The sequence below is a fragment of the Taudactylus pleione genome, unplaced genomic scaffold (assembly GCF_031769625.1).
Source record: "Taudactylus pleione unplaced genomic scaffold, aTauple2 ptg000451l, whole genome shotgun sequence".
Taxonomy (NCBI): domain Eukaryota; kingdom Metazoa; phylum Chordata; class Amphibia; order Anura; family Myobatrachidae; genus Taudactylus; species Taudactylus pleione.
The window spans coordinates 3,947,566-3,967,080 of NW_028284853.1; the positions used below are offsets into that span (position 1 = coordinate 3,947,566).

At 42.9% G+C, this 19,515-nt stretch overlaps 1 protein-coding gene across 1 annotated transcript in view; it reads left to right on the forward strand.

Moving 5' to 3' along the window:
• The window catches only part of RGS11 (regulator of G protein signaling 11), a 172,079-nt gene that overhangs the window by 99,126 nt on the left and 53,438 nt on the right, over positions 1 to 19,515 (forward strand). Inside the window, exons 5-7 of the mRNA XM_088448150.1 lie at positions 12,826 to 12,877; positions 16,005 to 16,063; positions 17,570 to 17,646. Coding sequence (XP_088304276.1) covers positions 12,826 to 12,877; positions 16,005 to 16,063; positions 17,570 to 17,646 — 188 coding nt within the window. The remainder of the gene's footprint in view (positions 1 to 12,825; positions 12,878 to 16,004; positions 16,064 to 17,569; positions 17,647 to 19,515) is intronic.

Genomic DNA, 19,515 nt, shown 5'->3' on the forward strand with positions numbered 1-19,515 from the left:
CAAGCTGGCAGTGTCTGAACTAACTTCACGTGTGGCAAGTTCAAAGGGTTTGAGAACCTTGCACAACACGGAAATTATTCTCCACTGCGCTTGAGTAAGGTGCATTCCCGATCCATGGCCTATGTCATAGGCCATTGTGTAGCCCTGGATGGCCTTTTGCTGCTCCTCCATCCGCTGAAGCATATAGAGGGTAGAATTCCACCTAGTTACTACCTCTTGCTTCAGCTGATGGCAGGGCAAATTCAACAGTATCTGCTGGTCATGCAATCTTCGACAAGCAGTTGCCGAATGTCTTTAATGTCCCGAAATTTTCCGGGACACCGAGAGCATCTCCTGCACGCCCTTGTCATTTTTTAAAAAATGTTGCACCGAGGGGAAAACGTTTACTATTAGTTAGAGTTGCAGGAACAGGTAAAAAAAAAACGATCCTGTCACAGTGGATCGATTCTAATTCTATTCCCTTAATGTTTATGTTACCAAGATTAATGTATCTTTATCAGATGGACTGGGTAGAAAGCTCACTTGATATCGAAAATAGTGCTAAAAATTGTTTTGAGATATGGCTCCCATATATTGACACCTTATCACCATCTACCAAAGAAAGCATACGCAGGGCTCTATTTACTACAATCCGCATTTGTAATGCAGATTGTAGTGTGCATTGTGAATTCAGGCAATATCACAAGGATTTACTACAAATCCCTTGCAGGGACAGATCTTGTGAGAAAGCTCTATCCCTGCGAATCCCATCCACACTCTAGCCACGGTATTTTCGCAAAAAAATACCGTGACCAGTTCCCCGCGCATGTGCCGATCGACCGTCGCTGCTACCCCCCAGGCGCTAAACCCCGCCCCGTCATTAGGCCCCACCCCCCATGATCGTGGACCCGCGACCCCCCCTCTCCCTTAATTACACTTACCTGCATGATCTGGGCTCTGGTGATGTCTTCCATGTCCTCCGGTCAGGTGATATCCCATACTGCACTGGGACCCGATCACCTGATGACCGGGCCGCAGTGCAGCATGGGAGACCAGCTGACCGGAGAGAGGACATCACCCGGAGCCCTGACCACTGGTCCCTGGACTCAGGTAAGATACTTTTTCTTTTTACGTTTTTTTTACAGTGAACCAGCATGTGGTCTGTTTAGACCACACAGCTGATCACTGGGGCCGGCTCCCGGCTCTACTCTGCCTTTTAGAGCAGAGCAGGAATCCGGTAACCGGGGGAGACCCTGGATAACGCCACCTCCAGGTGGCGTTATCACAGGGCTTTCCCCGGTATTTTTTAACAATTTATTTTTAATAACTCTGGTCAGATCACATTTCCCATTACAATTATGGGAAATGCGATCTGCTTACTAAAAGTAAGTGATACTTAGGGGTTGGAGTACAATTTTACGAATTCTACTCCAATTGCCCTATAGTAAATGTAGGTGAAACTAAAATAATGTGAAAAGGGTGTGAAAACACCCTTTTTCACTTTATTTTAGTAAAAATAATGTTAATAAATAGAGCCCGTAAATTGGTAATTATGACTACTTGGTATAATACGGAGATACTTAAAAAAGGCCATCCGCCATTCTGAGGATAAATCATACTGTTCATAGACTTTACATTGTACGGAATGGGGATATTCATTGTGTTGTGTGGGTTTGTTTATGTGCTCTGCAGTCACTATATGGTCCATGCTATGTTCCATGTACTATCTTTATAAGTTACTGACTACTAAGTGGAGAATCTGTCTTTTATTGTATGACATACATCTTAGCCTTCTTTGTATTACTATGTCATTGAATTATTATTATATTTTTATATGTTATGTAGAGAAATGTATTCTCTGTTTAAACTGTGTAATAAAAATATTATTAAAAAAAAAAAAATGTTGCACCACCAAATTAATTGTGTGAGCAAACCAAGGAACGTGCTGGAATTCGCCCAGATGTAATGCTCTCACAATATTGCTGGCATTGTCAGAAATCACAAATCCCGAGTAGAGTCCAAGTGGGGTAAGCCATTTAGCAATGATTTCCCTGAGTTTTTCTAAGAGGTCCTTAGCTGTATGCCTCTTAGTGAAACCAGTTATACAAAGAGTAGCCTGCCTCTGAATCATCTGGCATTTGGTAGATGCTGCTGCTGCTGTTGTAGGCAATACACCTACCCAGTGGGCTGTCACAGTCATGTAATCTTTAGTTTGCCCTGTCCCACTTGTCCACATATCAGTGGTCAAGTGGACAGTGGGTACAACCAGTGGCGGTTCTAGGTGCGGGCTAACAGGGCCGTCGCCTGGAGCGCCGACACCTAGAGGGCACCACCACCGAAAAAAAAAACCAGAAGGGAAAAAAAAAAAGCGCTGGTCCAATCCCCCCCCAGCCACCACTGCCGGGAGGCTGCATTTGCCGGGTGCCCGCTGATATTTGTTATCAGCAGGCACCCAGCTCCCTCCCTGCAGCGGCAGCCGAAAGCCGGAGCTCACTCCGGAGCTCCAGTTTCCGGCAGAGAGAGAGTACTATGGGAGGGACGTCATGATGTCATGACATCTCCCCATAGATCTGAGGAGCCGCCGTCGGACCAGAAGGCAGCGGCAGCAGGAGCGCGGCTAAAGGTAAGTATTGTGTTTTGTTTTGTTTTTTTCTTACAGTCGGAAGCACCAGCACTGGGGGGGCATTACTACTGGGGGACGACTATAGGGGGCATTACTCATAGTGGGCACAACTACAGGGGGCATTATTTCTGTGGACGTTACTACAGTGGGCACTTCTATAGGGGGCATTACTAATGGGGGCAGTACTACTGGGGAGCATTACTAATGGGGGCAGTACTACTGGGGAGTATTACTAATGGGGCAGTACTACTAATGGGGGCATTACTACTGGGGAGCATTACTAATGGGGGGATTACTAATGGGGGGCATTACTACTGGGGAGCATTACTAATGGGGGCAGTACTACTGGAGAGATTACTAATGGGGGCAGTACTACTGGGGAGAGTTATTAATGGGGGCATTACTAATGGGGGGATTACTAATGGGGGGCATTACTACTGGGGAGCATTACTAATAGGGGCATTACTAATGGGGGGATTACTACTGGGGGCATTACTACTGGAGGCAGTACTACTGGGGAGCATTACTAATGGGGGCAGTACTACTGGGGAGTATTACTAATGGGGGCATTACTAATGGGGGGATTACTAATGGGGGCATTACTAATGGGGAGCATTACTAATGGGGGCAGTACTACTGGGGAGCATTACTAATGGGGGCATTACTAATGGGGGCATTACTAATGGGGGGCATTACTACTGGGGACCATTACTAATGGGGGCAGTACTACTGGAGAGATTACTAATGGGGGCATTACTACTGGGGAGCATTACTAATGGGGGCAGTACTACTGGGGAGCATTACTAATGGGGGCATTACTAATGGGGGGATTACTAATGGGGGGCATTACTACTGGGGAGCATTACTAATGGGGGCATTACTAATGGGGAGCATTACTAATGGGGGGATTACTAATGGGGGATTACTTCTGGGGAGCATTACTAATAGGGGCAGTACTACTGGGGAGCATTATTAATGGGGGCAGTACTACTGGGGAGCATTACTAATGGGGGGATTACTACTGGGGGCATTACTACTGGGGGCATTACTAATGGGGGCAGTACTACTGGGGAGCATTACTAATGGGGGCAGTACTACTGGGGAGTATTACTAATGGGGGCAGTACTACTGGGGAGCATTACTAATGGGGGGATTACTACATGGGGGCAGTACTACTGGGGAGTATTACTAATGGGGCAGTACTACTGGGGAGCATTACTAATGGGGGCAGTACTACTGGGGAGCATTACTAATGGGGGCATTACTAATGGGGGAAATACAATAAGGGACATTACTACTGGCATTACTACTGTGGGCACTACTAATGGGAGCATTACTACTGTGGGCACTACTATAGGGGGCATTACTACTGTGGGCACTACTATAGGGGGCATTACTAATTGGGGAATTACTACTGTGGAGCTTTACTACTGGGGGAACTACTATAGGTGGCAATACCACTGGGGGTACTACTAATGGGGGCACTGCATGGGGGGCACCACTACTGGGGCCATTGTGTAAGGGGCACCACTGCTGTGGGCATTGTATAAGGGGCACTACTATTGTGGGCATTGTATTAGGGGCACTACTACTGTGGGCCTTGTGTATAAGATACACAAATTTTGGCATTATGTAAAAGGGGCACCACTTTGTGTCATAACATAAGGGACTACTGTGTGGTGTAATTTGAATTGGGGATAATGTATTATAAAGGTAATTACTGTGTGTGGCACAATGTATTATACAGGTTATTACTGCATATAGCATAATGTGTTATACAGGACATTACTGTGTGTCGCATAATGTGTTATAAAGGGCATTACTGCGTGTGGTATTATGTGTTATAAAGGGCATTACTGCGTTTGGCATAATGTGTTATAAAGGGCATTACTGCGTGTGGCATAGTGTGTTATTACTGCGTGTGGTATAATGTGTTATAAAGGGCATTACTGCGCGTGGCATCGTGTGTTATAAAGGGCATTACTGCATGTGGCATAATGTTTTATAAAGGCCATTACTGTGTGTGGCATAATGTTATGTTATCTAAAAAAAAGTTCTTTCTTTCTTTCTTTTTTTTGGGGGGGGGGCGGCGCAACTGGGAACTTTCGCCCTGAGCTCCACAATGTCTAGAACCGGCCCTGGGTACAACGGCATTTCTGAGGGCATTAATAAGGTTTTTTTTTAATGTCCTTGTGCAGACTGGGAATTGCTGTTCTAGCAAAGTGGAACCTAGAAGGGATCTGATAGCGGGGATACAGGACCTCAATTAACTCTCTAAAACCCACTGCATTAATGGCGGATACTGGACGTACATCTAATACCAGCATAGCTGTTATGGCGTCAGTAATCCGCTGTGCAACTGGATGACTGCTGTCATACTTGTTCGCCCTTGCAAAGGATTGTTTGACAGTTAATTGTTTGGTTATAGTACTACAAGTAGTCTTCCTCTTGGTCCCCTTCTGGGATGAAGATCCACTCACAGCAGCAGCAACAACAGGTGTAGTCATCAAGGATCCTTCTGAGGAATCACGGATAGGAGAGGAGTCAATCATGCTTATAACATTGGATGCAGTAGGACTACTTCCGATGATGAATTAGGATGTTGATGATGCAGGTGTTGGTGGTGGAGATCGAAGGTGCTTGGATCCCACAGAGAGGGGCAGGTGGATGACACTGGACTGATTGTTACGTTTTTAGTTTTGGAATTTGGCGGCATACACTTTGGAATTTGATGACTGCACTCCAAGTGACTTAACAAGGAGGCGTTTCCTAGATGGTTTAGGTCCTCACCTCTACTTACTCTTGCTTGGCATCGGTTACAGATGGCTTGACAACTGTTGTCTGGATTTGGGTGGATATAATTCCACACGTGAGAAGTGGATTTTTTTTCTTTTGCATGACAACACAATGGGCTTTTTCATACCATTGGAAACAACTGTTGCCTAACTTACACAAACGACATCCTCAGCATCAACATCCTCATCATGCTTAGTGGCAACTACCGAAATATCCTCCTCATCCTCCATGTGCAATTCCACAGAAGCATCCTCGATAACTACATCAGCAATATGTTGACTGCCCTTCCCCACATTTACAGAGGGCACACAAATGTTGGAAGGAGGATCCTCAAGTACACTATTTGAAAGATCTGACTCACACATGGCAACCCCGGACACACTCGCACTCTCCTTGGGGATTTGTGATTTTGATTTCTCGGAGCACACAGTTGGTTCTTCCGAAGCTGTCTCAGGGATCTGTACTTGGACCAGTGCTTTTTAATATCTTTAGTTGTGACATTGCAAATGGTATTGAAGGGAAACTATGCCTTTTTGCAGATGACACAAAGTTATGCAATAGGGTAGACACACCAGGAGGGGTAAAACAAAAGATTGATGATCTAGGTAGACTAGAGGAATGGTCAAAAACGTGGCAACTACAGTTTAATGCCAAAAAATGTAAGATCATGCACTTGGGTCTAAAAAATCCAAAGGCTAAATATAGTATTAATCTCTTTCAGGTGACTTAAAGGCAAGCAAACATTGTAACAAAGCAATGAGGAAGGCAAGTCAGATGCTTGGTTGCATAGGAAGAGGAATCAGTAGCAGAAAGAAACAAGTGATAATACCACTGTATAGGTCATTGGCACATCCTCATCTTGAATACGGTGTTCAGTTCTGGAGGCCATATCTCCAGAAGGATATCAATACATTAGAGACTGTACAAAGAAGGGCAACTAAAATGGTTCAAGGCTACACCACAAAACGTACCAGGAAAGTCTAAAAGATCTTAATATGTGTAGTTTGGAGCAGAGAAGGGAAAGGGGGGACATGATAGAAACGTTCAAATATATTAAGGGTTTTAACAAGGTAAAGGAAGGAGACATTCTTCAAAGAAAGAGAAGTATTGGAACAAGAGGACATGTTCTGAAACTGGAGGGTGGTAGGTTCAGGGGAAATTTGCAAAAAATTACTTCACAGAAAGGGTAGTGGACAAGTGGAACAGCCTCCCATCAGAGGTGGTAGAGGCTAAAACAGTAGAGCAATTTAAACATATATGGGATAGACATAAGGATATCCTTCAGAAGAAGTAAGGATCAATAAGGGTTGAGGTAACAATATGTTTAAAAATGGGGCAGACTAGATGGGCCAAGTGGTTCTTATCTGCCGTCAAATTCTATGTTTCTATGTTTAATAAAGTAAAAGAAGTTGCTTTTGCATGTCCATGGCCTGACTTAAGCCCTGGTGCATCGGCCTTCATACAGGACGAGAATGTTAACGGCCTTGCATCATCATGACTGCTGCCGGCAGCTACATGTGGTTCTTGCTCTTCTGTCATGTGACTGCCCTCCATATTCACTGCAGTCTTGCAGCAGAGTCACCAAGCAAGCAGCAGTAGTGTTGCCAAGTTGTGGCTAACGCACACGCACACACAGAAAAAAAAATACACTTTTCTTAATTTATCTTTTTGGTCAAGAACTGACCGAGGCAGCAGCGATCGACGACACAGGCAGAACGCTACCAGCCCAGATGGACACAGCAGACAGCACCAGCCCAGATGGACACAGCAGACAGCACCAGCTCAGATGGACACAGCACAGTAGCCCAGATGGACACAGTAGACAGCACAGCAGCCCAGATCGACACAGCAGACACCACCAGCACAGATGGACACAGCAGACAGTACCAACCCTACACTACCCACCCTCCCTGTTCACCCTCCACAGCCGGAGTGAAATGGCGCCGCCGCGGGGACTCCTTCTATAGAAGAGATGAAAGCTTGCGAGTTCGGTTCTCACCTGGATCTGTAAATTTGGGTGGGTTCAGATCTCTGAGATCCAAACCCGCTCATCTCTAGATATAACACTCGGGATACACTGGTTATACCCGGGAGGGAACACTAACATTCAGGGAGAAGTCTATTAGTCTGATTCATAGGTGGACGGTGATGCAGACGCGACTGTGTCTCTTTAAGGAGTATGATTGCGTCTTTATGCTAATCCTACAGCCAGTGGGATTCGTATAGAGACGCCCATTGCCTGTGACTAAAATTTGCCGCTTTATATGAAAAGTATCACCATCGGACACACATCGCATCGGTCGGACCATCGTGCTACACTAGTTCAGAATGTCCATTTTGAACATGGGCGCCAGTGCCAGTGTAACTGTGAGAAGAGGCAGCTGCTGGCTGCGACATGCCCGTGTCTGGCTAGCCAGCCCCCTGTTATTACCCAGGAGCGCCCACTGAAATTGTCTCTCTCTGTGTCCAAATTCGTCTGTGTCCCCCAGGGGGTAACCAGTGGAATGCATGCTCAGTGCGACTCGGACTCAAGAGCAGATGGAAAACATTGCCAGCTTGCGACCGAAATCGATACTGCATCCTCCTCTGGATAAGGCCCTATATTATTATCATACATATACTGTAATATTAGGCTTTGTTTTTTTGGTTTTTTTTATAGCAAAACCTTTTTTCTTTTATTGTCACTGTATGCATATTATTTTATTATTTCTGCCACCATTTCCCCCTGGCTTGCTTGGGTCTTTGGGGTTTGCCTAAGTACCTTTAAATTATAAACTTCACTGGATATTTCAATGATGTGGCTGACGCCTCTTTGGTTTCTGAGCTTCTTCAGCAAAACTTGTATGAATACCAGATGGGTCATTCCATGGTAACTCACGTCACAAAGTGACATAGCAAACAATCAGCAACACCTGTATACAGTCTCCCAAAGCATGACCCAGGCTCATCACGTTCTCAGAAAACAAAACCAACCTCACTCAAACTCCTTTTGCTCTTGACAGCCATACACACACTCGCCACGTCACCCTGCAACGTGAGTTACCATAGACTGACCCAGAAGGAGGTAGGATTTTCTCCTATTCCTGCCAGACAAATAGGGACAATCACTACTCAAGTTTTGGAAGCCCTTTCCAAGTTAGAAGAGCGCTCCATTATGCATGCAGGGCTAAAGCACAGGAATATAATACCAGTTGACCAAGTAAAGTATCCATCTAGGATTAAGGTGACTGATTTTAGGCTTTGCAAGTATTGTCACCGAGGTGAGACGTGTGGATGAACCTTATATCCAGACCTGATTCTACAGAGCTCCTTCTCCGGTTGCTTTTCTGTGAGATGCTGGACGTGTGGTCTCTCGGATGCTGAGCTCCATCTTGGCTGCTTTACCCTGGATACAACGAGTATGATCAAGCAGATACTTATGTGAGACACCAGGGAGGCCTGAGAGCTATTTGCTGAATGCAGCCAGTAAATCCCAATTCTACTTTAAGTGGGATACAGACACCAGAACCGGAACTCGGTGGAAGATCAAAATGGTGGATGAATATGAGATGGAGACCACAGTAAAACCTGTAGAGAACAGAAATTTGTTTTATGTCCTTGGACCAGATAGGGTAAGTGACTGCACCTACATTCCCTTTCCCATTTGCGGAGGTACTGGCTGAACACAATGATCTGAATAACATGGCGGAGCTTATCACGGTGATGCTGGGACTTCCATGAGAGGATAACTGCTAATGCAGCCTTAAATCATCCTTCTATGTCCCTCCAGGAGCTGAAAATGACCTATGAGCAAACAAAGTATCACCAGCTGGCACAACAGTGCCAACGTGATGTTCTAAAGAGAGAGGACAGTTACACAATGGCAGCAAGTTGCTTCCTGTCACCCAATTACTGCCAGGGTCCTGTGGTGACAGATATTAATGACATGTCTGAGATCCAAAGCACCACTAAGCAGGTGGATGATCTCCATAATACAGAGTCTACTGAAGAAGAGGCCATCAATACAGATGAAGCCTCATACCATCCAGAGCCAAGTGCCTATCAGTAGTTCAACACATGCTGTATTCAAGAAACTCCAGTCTGTTACTGTAGAGGTGAGTGCCAAGTATAGAGTACCCACACATTTTTATCAACAGTATAAGTGTTCACTATATTGTTAATTATATACATATATACATATGTGTATATTTGTATTCAAGCTTACAGTGATTGGTTATAACTTTAACTAACAGGATAAATTATAAGTACTACTCCAATCACGCTTAATTCATGACCTACAACAATTTCCCTATTCTGTTATAGTTAAACAAAATGTAATTCTACAATTATCTATGAAATCATCTTTTAATGGAGCCGTTACCTATCTGATAACAGTCACCCCCTCATGGCCATGAGATGTTGTTATGATTGTCTACAAAGTAATATTAAACATTCATTCTAATCATTGTGATATTTATGTATATTAAAGATTTCTAAAACATCTTATCTGACTCTAATTTACTCAAGTCTAATATAATATGACCATTAGTGATTGTACAGTGTTCAGAGGACAGTAATGTATCATTATACATGAAATACAAGACCATTGTAATGTAATCTTCTCTATCTGTGTCCATAGTTTAGGGTGACTCAATCTGTACAGAGACAAGAACGATTAGTGGACAGGATGGTCACCTTTATTACAGCGTGCAGATTGTGGCTGTGTGCTTGGCTTACGGGCTGTCTATAAATTCTTTATCCAAAACAAGATGGCATGTAAAATAAAGAACACACATTAAACTCCTCATCGCTGATGATTGTTCCCTCCTAACAGTGCAGGATAAACCATCAACCATAATCATAATGAAATAATGACACAGAGACTTGTATAAGGGGAAAGGAAGGTCAGCTTTATTTATTTTTTAAACTAATTAAACTATTTAATGTATAACTGTACTAACTAATAGAAGAAGAAAGACAGACAAAGTATGGCGGTGCAGAAAGAACGGCCCCACAATGCAAGATCACCAACCGCATACTCACACCGATCTTCTAAATGGGAGGTGAGCAGCCAGCCCATTACCACGCCCAATGTATCCCCCTCCCACCCCAATGACACGACGTGAGGCCCACCTAGTTAGGTGGTTGCCGTTGACCCCAGTAGGGTAGAATCAGCCTAAGCCATGTATTGGAAGGGAGAGCACCTCAAGCTCCAAAGATGGCGACTGCTACCATTCTTTCCTGCCACAAGAAAAGCCGACACCAAACAACTCAATGAATAAGGGAGGGAGGGCGGGAAATAGCCAACCAGAGACATTTCTATGAAATGGCTGCCAAGCAGCGACTCTGAAATAGCACTGAAAACCCACCCCCTGCCAATCCTATAGGCTAACCAAACCTAACCCCACCCCCTGCCAATCCTATAGGCTAACCAAACCTAACCTCACCCACAACACTATCTCACTAAACAACTAGCCCCTTTTGTCCAGAGGCAGACACCCACAGGCTCGGGTGTTTAATTAACTCCTTGCATATGAAATGCACTCCGTCCTACATCTCAAACACACAATCTTTATCTTGCCTGTAGATGTGAGTCTGAATTCTATTTGAGTGCAGTATCTCAATGTGAGGTGGCAGCATACCCTCAACATTTGGGAGGTGGGGACCTGGACCCTGTAAAATGGACGTGATTTTACAGCACAGGAACAGTGGCATTGCATCAAGGGACTGCATTCCGGGGTTTGGACCCGGTGGGTAATGCCATCTTAGATGGTGTTACCCAATAGAAGCCTAAGATTTCGGGAATTTAGCAAAACAGCAATCTCGCTTCTGCTCGCATCTTGCAGGCTTTTATGTTACAATATTTCTGTATTTCTTGTTGTTTTTCATGTTATCTCTATTTTATGTATAAAGATGTGTCCACATACTGTACATCTATCCTCCATGCGATACATGTCGTGCTACACATAACACCCAAACTCCGTGTGACTCGGTAGCGCCGAGCGTCTTTTCGTGCCATTTTTAACCTTCAAATGCGTCTTACGCATGAAAGGACGCTCAACACTACTGAGTCACGCCACAGTATGGCGCGACTAGCGCCACACCACGGCATGGGCTGTTTAGCACGCAAGGAGACAAGATGTATGAGCCAAACTACAACATCCCTAAACCAGCTTCACATTATATAAAGGTTCCCTCTATTACTTACTATGTGGCTAATAATACTATGGGAACTTATATGATGTGTTTGTGGCAACATTCTATCTGTACAATAAGTGAATATGTTTTTGCTTCATACAGTGGCGTAAGTTCATCCCAGGTGCCCGGAGGCAGGTTATCATTTAGTGCCCACCCTACCGTCCATATTTACAGCCCTAAGTGGGGTGAATATATTGTGGGTGATGGAGGAGGTGCCCCTTCAGTGCTGGCGCCCGGCGGCAGGTGCCTCCATTGTCTCCCATACTTCTGCCCCTGGCTTCATATAGATACTCAGGGATCTATATTCTAAGCAGTGTTAGGAGACAGAGTGGACAGTGATAAGGTGCCAGCCAATCAGCTCCCAACTTTCATTTTTCAAACACGGCCTGTGAGATGACAGTTGAGAGCTAATTGGCTGGCACCTTATCACTTTTCACTCTGTCTCCTGACACTGCTTAGTAAATAGACCCCTCAATATCTTTCTGGAATGGTTAAAAAAAACAACAACTGTGTACCCCGTTCAGCATTATGCCGTATGCAATAATGTTCATATAGAGGTGCCTTCATACACTGGTTGCTCAAGTCGCGCCAAACAGCCTCTCTCATCACGCCAGGTCCTGGGCGACTTGGCTGTGCCGATCGTCTTTCTCACTCAAAATGTGCATCTTATTCACATAAATAAAACAACTGGAAGCTCCAAAACTACTTTGTTAGATTACACTGATCAATCTCATATGTACATCTGTGTGCTAAAGAGTCTGAATCTGTATAGGAAGTGCCACGATGCAGCGGGCACGGCTTTTTGCCACACCAAGGTCCATGGTACTTCATCTGCGACTTTGTACGTGTTTTAAAACAAATTCCTGACCCAGCCCAGTGTCTCTGGTACAGTGTGAGGGATGTTTCGCTGCGTCTGCGGTGCGAATAAGACGCAAAATTGAAAGAAAAAAAACCTGCTAAGCTACACCTCTGGGAGTGGCTCAGTCGCGCTGTATGGCGTATTGAGGCTGGGTGTATGAGGACACATCTGTACTATAGCAGTAACCTCAATTGAGCTTAGGAGATATTTCCGCTGAATTGTGCCACCTGGTGGCCTAAAAGCTACTTATCCCAGTCACCTGTCTCCATGATCAGCTGGTAGATACCCACAAGAGAAGAGACTCCCCCTCCACCCTTCCTCCAAACCCAGCACCTCCTCTTACTGCAGCTGCAATTGTAAAATATTTTTTTTTCTTCCACTTTATTGTTAGACGCCATATTTCTGGACCACAAATAAATGGCCTGCCACAGAGCTGGACTACGGTAAGTGCTGGCTTGCTGAATCGTGCTGTGGTTTTCCTTACAGCGCCCTGACTTAGGTGGGACAGTCCTGATTTGAGGGAATTGTCTCAATGTTTCAGAGCCAGGAATTGGGACAATGCGTCTGATTCAGCAATGCACGCTAGTGCACTGCTGAACGCAGATTTCTGACCATCCCGCACATAGACTGTCATTGGTTGACAGTCTGCTGCCATTTGTGGGCAGGGAGGGGACGGTGATGGCCTCCGTTTTCTGCTGGAGGGGAGGGAAGAGACAAGGATCTCCGTTCCACTTTCACTCATCTGCGTTGGCCGGCTTGTGTGACCCCATGGGTCACTTAGCCTGCCGATGTTCCTGCAGATTATCTGATGCTGCGTTGTACAACACAGGCCTGATTCAGACCCGCTCGCAAGCGGGTCGATGGCCAGGCAGTGCTCATGTGCTACGTGCGCGAGCCTCGGAGCCAGCGAGAATTCACTCGCTTCGGCGCTCGCATCCAAAAGGGGTGGCTGCCGATGTTGAACGACAGGTCGCCCCATTTGGTAGACGTGTCGGAGGGGGTGGCTGCCGTTTGAGGGCGGCCCCACTGACATAACGAGTGATGTCAGTGGTGAGCTTCCGGCTCTATCACTGGGGCTTGCGACGGACGAGACCCTATCACAAGGCCCACAGCTCGGATAAGTAATACATACAGAAGGAGTGATGCCACCTGCTGCATTAGCATATCTGCAAGGATGGAATTGCAAAGCTGTTTGCGTGCAGCTTTGCGATTCCATCCTAAGCTGAATCAGGCCTTATGTGTTTTGTCACCAGTGTGAGGGGCGGGGTGGGGGGTTGTGCCCAGCATTCATTAAGTGTTATGCTGACTCTTTGCCACCTCATTTATCCTCCAAATTCCCAATGATTGCTGATGAGGGCAGCAAGGATGAAACGTTGCCCAACTTTCCCACCACGGGACAGACATGTTTGCTATTGGGACAGCAGGACAAAGCCCTCATATTAATAGGTAGGCACCCAGATAGTTGGCGTAATGTCTCTGCTCACTGTAGCAGGTGATGACATTATCCTGATGGGTGGATGCGGCCCACACCTGCTAATTGATGCATGTGACATTTCAAAACATTTTTTTAGAGGGGAAGGGGTGTTGGCTGCCGACCAGCAAAATGCTGTAAAAAGTCCAAATATAGGACACCAAAATCAGTCCTTGCACACAATAGAATTCCCCTACACTTATCTGCCAGCCATCAAAAAAAGACCTAATTTTAATCCTGTTTATAAAAGAGAAAAATAATAAGATACTTCTCTTGATGTGTACTAAAAATTTCCACTACCCACCAAGAGATGAACCACTCACACGCCCTACTGCAGGAAGATGTACTATACTTTGATTTATCAGACATTTGTTTACAGAGCAGCAGGATGGGAGAGAGAGGAGAAGGAAGATATAAAAGTGGCCACGGAGGACCACTCATGGCTGCGTACTGTGTAACCAATGTCACTGCTTCTCATAGAAATGTCTGTACTCAAAAATAGAACATTAGAACAGACATTTTCCACACATAACAGTAGAGAATTTATCAATCTCCTGGATATATGTATGCATTTAACTCCACCTGATACGGATATATATATATAGCGGGTAAAATAAGTGTTGAACACATCAACATTTTTCTCAGTAAATATATATGTAATGGGGCTATTGTAATGAAATTTCACCAAATATCAGCAACAACCCATGCAATCCACACATGCAAAGAAATCAAACCATAGATGTCCATAAATTAAGTTATGAAATGACACAGGAAAACAGTATTGAACACATGAAGAAAGGGAGATGCAAAAAGGCATGGAAAGACAAGACACCAGCTGAAATCTATCAGTAATTAGAAAGCAATCCTGCCCCTTGTCAATGCAAATTAATATAAGCTGATTTAGTCCCAACTGATGGCCTATAAAAAGGTGTTTCATTACCAAGGTGTCACACAAGAAACATCTCATGATGGGTAAAAGCAAAGAGCTCTCTCAAGACCTTGGCAACCTTATTTTGCATATCATACTGATGACATTGGTCACAGAAGGATTTATAAACTTCTGAATATTCCAGTGAGCACTGTTGGGGCCATAATCTGGAAGGGGAAAGAACATAATTTCACCTCTCAAGATTTCTGACCGGAGTGAAAACAATTATCAGAAGAATGGTCCAAGAGCCAAGGACCACTTGTGGAGAGCTTCAGAAAGACTTGAAATCAGCAGGTACAATAAGTAATGCACTCAACTGCCATGGCCTGTATGCACGCTCACCACGAAAGACTCCATTGCTGAAGAAAAAGCATGTTGAAGCTTGTTTAAAGTTTGCTGCACAACATTTGGACAAGCCTGTGAAATACTGGGAGAATATAGTCTGGTCAAATGAGACCAAAATTGAACTCTTTGGATGCCATAATACACACCATGGCACTGCACATTACCCCAAAAACACCATAACAACTGTGAAGTTTGGAGGTGGGAACATCATGGTGTGGAGCTGTTTTTCAGCATACGGTACTGGCATACTTCATATGATTGAAGGAAGGATGAATGGAAAAATGTACCAAGGCATTCTTGATAAAAATCTGCTGCCATCTACCCGGATGCAGAAGATGAAACGAGGGTGGACATTTTGAGCAAGACAATGATCCAAACACGCAGCCAAGGACACTCTCAATTGGTTTCAGAGAAAGAATAAAGCCCCATTACAAATATATTTACTGAGAAAAATGTTGATATGTTCAATACTTATTTTACCCGCTGTATATATATATGCCTGATATATGACCATTCTGATCTTGTCACAATTTATTTGGGATATTCATGCACAATACACTAGGGCTTCCCAAACAGTCAACTGAAGGCTGCCATGCCTGACAGATTAAGAATGTCTTCATTACCTCCATCATGGATCAATAAATAGGGTACGGGATGAGTACAGAATAGGGGCCGGATCAGGAGGTGGAACAATGCAAGTTTTTTTTGCAAATTTCTAATTAATCAGAGAAATCTTAAAACTCAGAGCAAAAAAACTCATCTGTAAATATTTTTTCAAAAATAACTTGTTTTTCTTCACTTTATTTCTCTATCTCTCTCCTTTTAGCCATTTATCTGGCAAAGAAAAATATCAGGAAGCAAGGAGACCTGGTTGAGCATGAGAAGGTGAGTAGTCTCTTGAATGTGGAATGTAACTGTTATATATGTGGGGCTTCCGGTTGTACATTTAGGCACTTGCTGTGGGACTGTGTAGAAGTGCATAATGTAGTTTTTGGGTGTAGTTATGGGACCGAATCTGAACTATCAATGCCATTACTTTCTTCTTTAGACCCTAAGAACACTGAATGGTGTCTTTATAACAGAGGTGGGGAACCTTTTTTATGCTGAGGGCCATTTTGATATATATAACATTATTCGCGGGCCACGCTCCCTCCATGTGACGCCACAATCGCCGGTGATTACAGTAATGCCAGATAAAATGATTCCGAGGATCTTATACGGCCCCCGGGCCTGAGGCTCCCCATCCCTGCTTTATAAGAAACCTTGATTAAACATATTTATCGCTATAGATTTAAATGAACAAGTTCTAGTGAAGTTCATACTAGCCGGGACGTGGTTGACGGAGGACGCTTTCATCTTGTAAATGTTACCATAAACTATGTATGGCAGTGGAAAAGTGCCTCATAAATATCCGAAAATTCTGTCTTTTTCATATAAATCAAGGTTTTGGAAATTGTCAATTGTCCTGACTGGAGACAAAATGTAATTAAGCTTCTACATGTTTTTAGTGCATAACCTGCATTGAATTTGGCAAACCTGTGAACATTGTGCTACTTCATTGCTTTACTGTCACCATCTGATATAGTAAAAAAAAAACACTATTTAGTCAGTACTTTCTGTTCTTTTTACGAAATTATTTTTTTTTGGCATAACATCCCTGTCTTTAGTAGTCTTGTCTTCAAAATAGATTTAGGTACAACAGTTTTGTTTCTGTGTAATACTCAACTTACAATTCCCATGTTGTGCACCCAGGAATATAGGATAATAGTAAGCATACAGGGGCATAAGTAGTGGGCAAAATGTCTTAAGGACCTAGGAAGCCCAATTACGCTAGAAATCTCTCCAACGCCATTGGCTTGTTGTTCAGCAAAAACATAAATAGAAAAGAGCTGGTTTGCAGGTCAATGGCCAGACCCATTTCCAAGACTTCACAATGTGTAGGACTCTCTGGGATATACATTTTATTTCATGGCCTACCTAAGCTAATTTTAGGTTGTTTGGATTTTTATACGATAGATAAAGTGTGAGAGTGCCTGCCAGTTCTACCAGTTCACCTTTTCTTCTTGTCTGTGCCTATAAACCTCCCAATCCCAGTCAGTAGCCCATAGAGGGCCGATGTCTGGAGCCTCCACAGTACATCCACCCGTGTCAGCGCTGTAATGGCTGCTTTCTTGGTGTAGACGCTTGGAGAAGGGTGAACATATGCATAATGCAGTACAGCTGACTGATGAAGCTGTGTGACTCCTCCCCACAGCAGCAGTGATAGCCAAGGCATTCTCCTGTTTATTTTTACAAAAACATGCACATCTGCATGTGTCACACATTGTACCTTCCAGCTGCTGTAGAAGCCTGAGAAATGTCTTTTTCTTATTGTTCTTTGTATTGTAACAGGATAATTATAATCAGCTACACAAACGAATTAACCACACTTGGGACTTTGTGGTGATGCAGGCGAGAGAACAGCTCAGGTTGGTATTTTCAGCAGAAAACTTTGAAGTTGGTGCCAGAAATTCTTTATTTGCAGTTTTGCCGATAAATCTTTATCTTATCCCTATTTTTGTTTCCAATGTACGCACAGGGGTGAGAGTGAATGAACATAATCAAGTTCTGACAAAGTCATTGGTGCTAAAGGGTTTGCTTTGTGTTTTGACAAAACAAAACAAAAAACATATCCGTATATGTATTCATTGATGCCCACAAATGTATAAAAGCACTGGGGAATTTTATTTTGTTATGCTTATTGTTTTAATTTGATGGTCAGTGTCTCAGTAAAAAAAATAATTTGAAAGTACCCAATGTGGTGCCCCTTATTAAGGCAAATGTCATCTTGCAGCGGTGAAAGTATTATCTAAAATAAAAATAATTTAAAAAAATAAATAAAGAATAATAATAATGCACAATTGTAGTAATAGATTTAAATAGTTGCTTTCAATAAAAATATAGAAAAATAATAATGAAAAGAAAGAGGAAAAATAAAGCAAGAGCATAAAATTATGAAAGCCAAAGTCAATTGTGCTAAAGGGTTTGCTTTGTGTTTTTTTTTTAAAAGGCACATACTGTATCCTATGTCAGTGACTCAGTTCTACATTTTTGCACTAAAAAAAAAATTGCCCAGTGTATTGTCTCGTATTAATGAAAATGTCAATATGCAGTGGTGAAAGTATTTTCTATAATAAAAAAAATTGAAAAAATAAATAAAAAATATTCTCTACACACAGTTGTGGTAATGGATTTGAATATTTTTGTAATTTTTTTTTTAGAAAAATATAAAAAAAAAAATAGGGGAAAAAGTATAGCAAGAACATAAAATTTTCAAAGGCAGCCTGAAACTCCTTACAAGCATTTATTGAATATTAGTAGTTGCAAATTGTACATTATACAGCTGTTATCAAATACAGAGGAATATACTGTATTATACTGCAATATTGCCATATATTTATGTAGGTTATACAGATTGTATAAATTGACCCTATACATATTGATGACGTACAATGTTTCACACATGGAGCTTTTAGATGTTTTTGTAAGCGTTTTAAGCCCCCCATAAATAAATAAAATGTTTATTCACTATACTTAATACAGAAGCCACACATAAAATATTGATGTAAATCCATCATAAAAAATTAAAAGATAATGTGTAACGTTTCCATTAATTTTACTAGATGCACACAGGCCGGTAGAGTACATAATTATTACAGCAGACAAGTTACAGATGTACAATGAGAGTTTGAAGAGATTTTCTTCAGATAAATTCCGGTTATGGTAACATGAATTAAAATGCTTTATTTATATATTTTTATAAAGAAGATTTTGTTTTTTGTTTTCATTGTACTTCACTTTATATTTCTGCCATATACCTTTTAATGGAATTAGCCTATATTTTGTGTCAGTGTTCCAGGACAAACAGAGAACTGAATAATATATTGAATTGAGCAATGCATTACATATGCTTTCCATAATTATAGCTATAAAATGATAATAGTACCGGGGCTTTTTTGCAGCCGTTTTGCCGATGATCACGTTCCTTGTTATTGGATCACTCCCCAACCCCTGCACCAGTTTGAGGTTGGGATGGCCATCAATAAGTTGATGATTGCTAACCATCAATGGTTTTGTTTCAATGGCAGTACATTTTAATTTTAATGGTTTCACTATGATGTTCTCTACCATGGAATGGTGTAGAAAAGATGTTCTTGTGATGGTTCATATGATCGAATTGTTTGCAAACGATGGTAACTAAACATCTCCGTGGATGATATGATGGTGGAAACACTTCCACCATTCGATGATAGGCTTTCAATGTTAAATTATTTTTTTTTGAGGTAGAGATAGCTAAT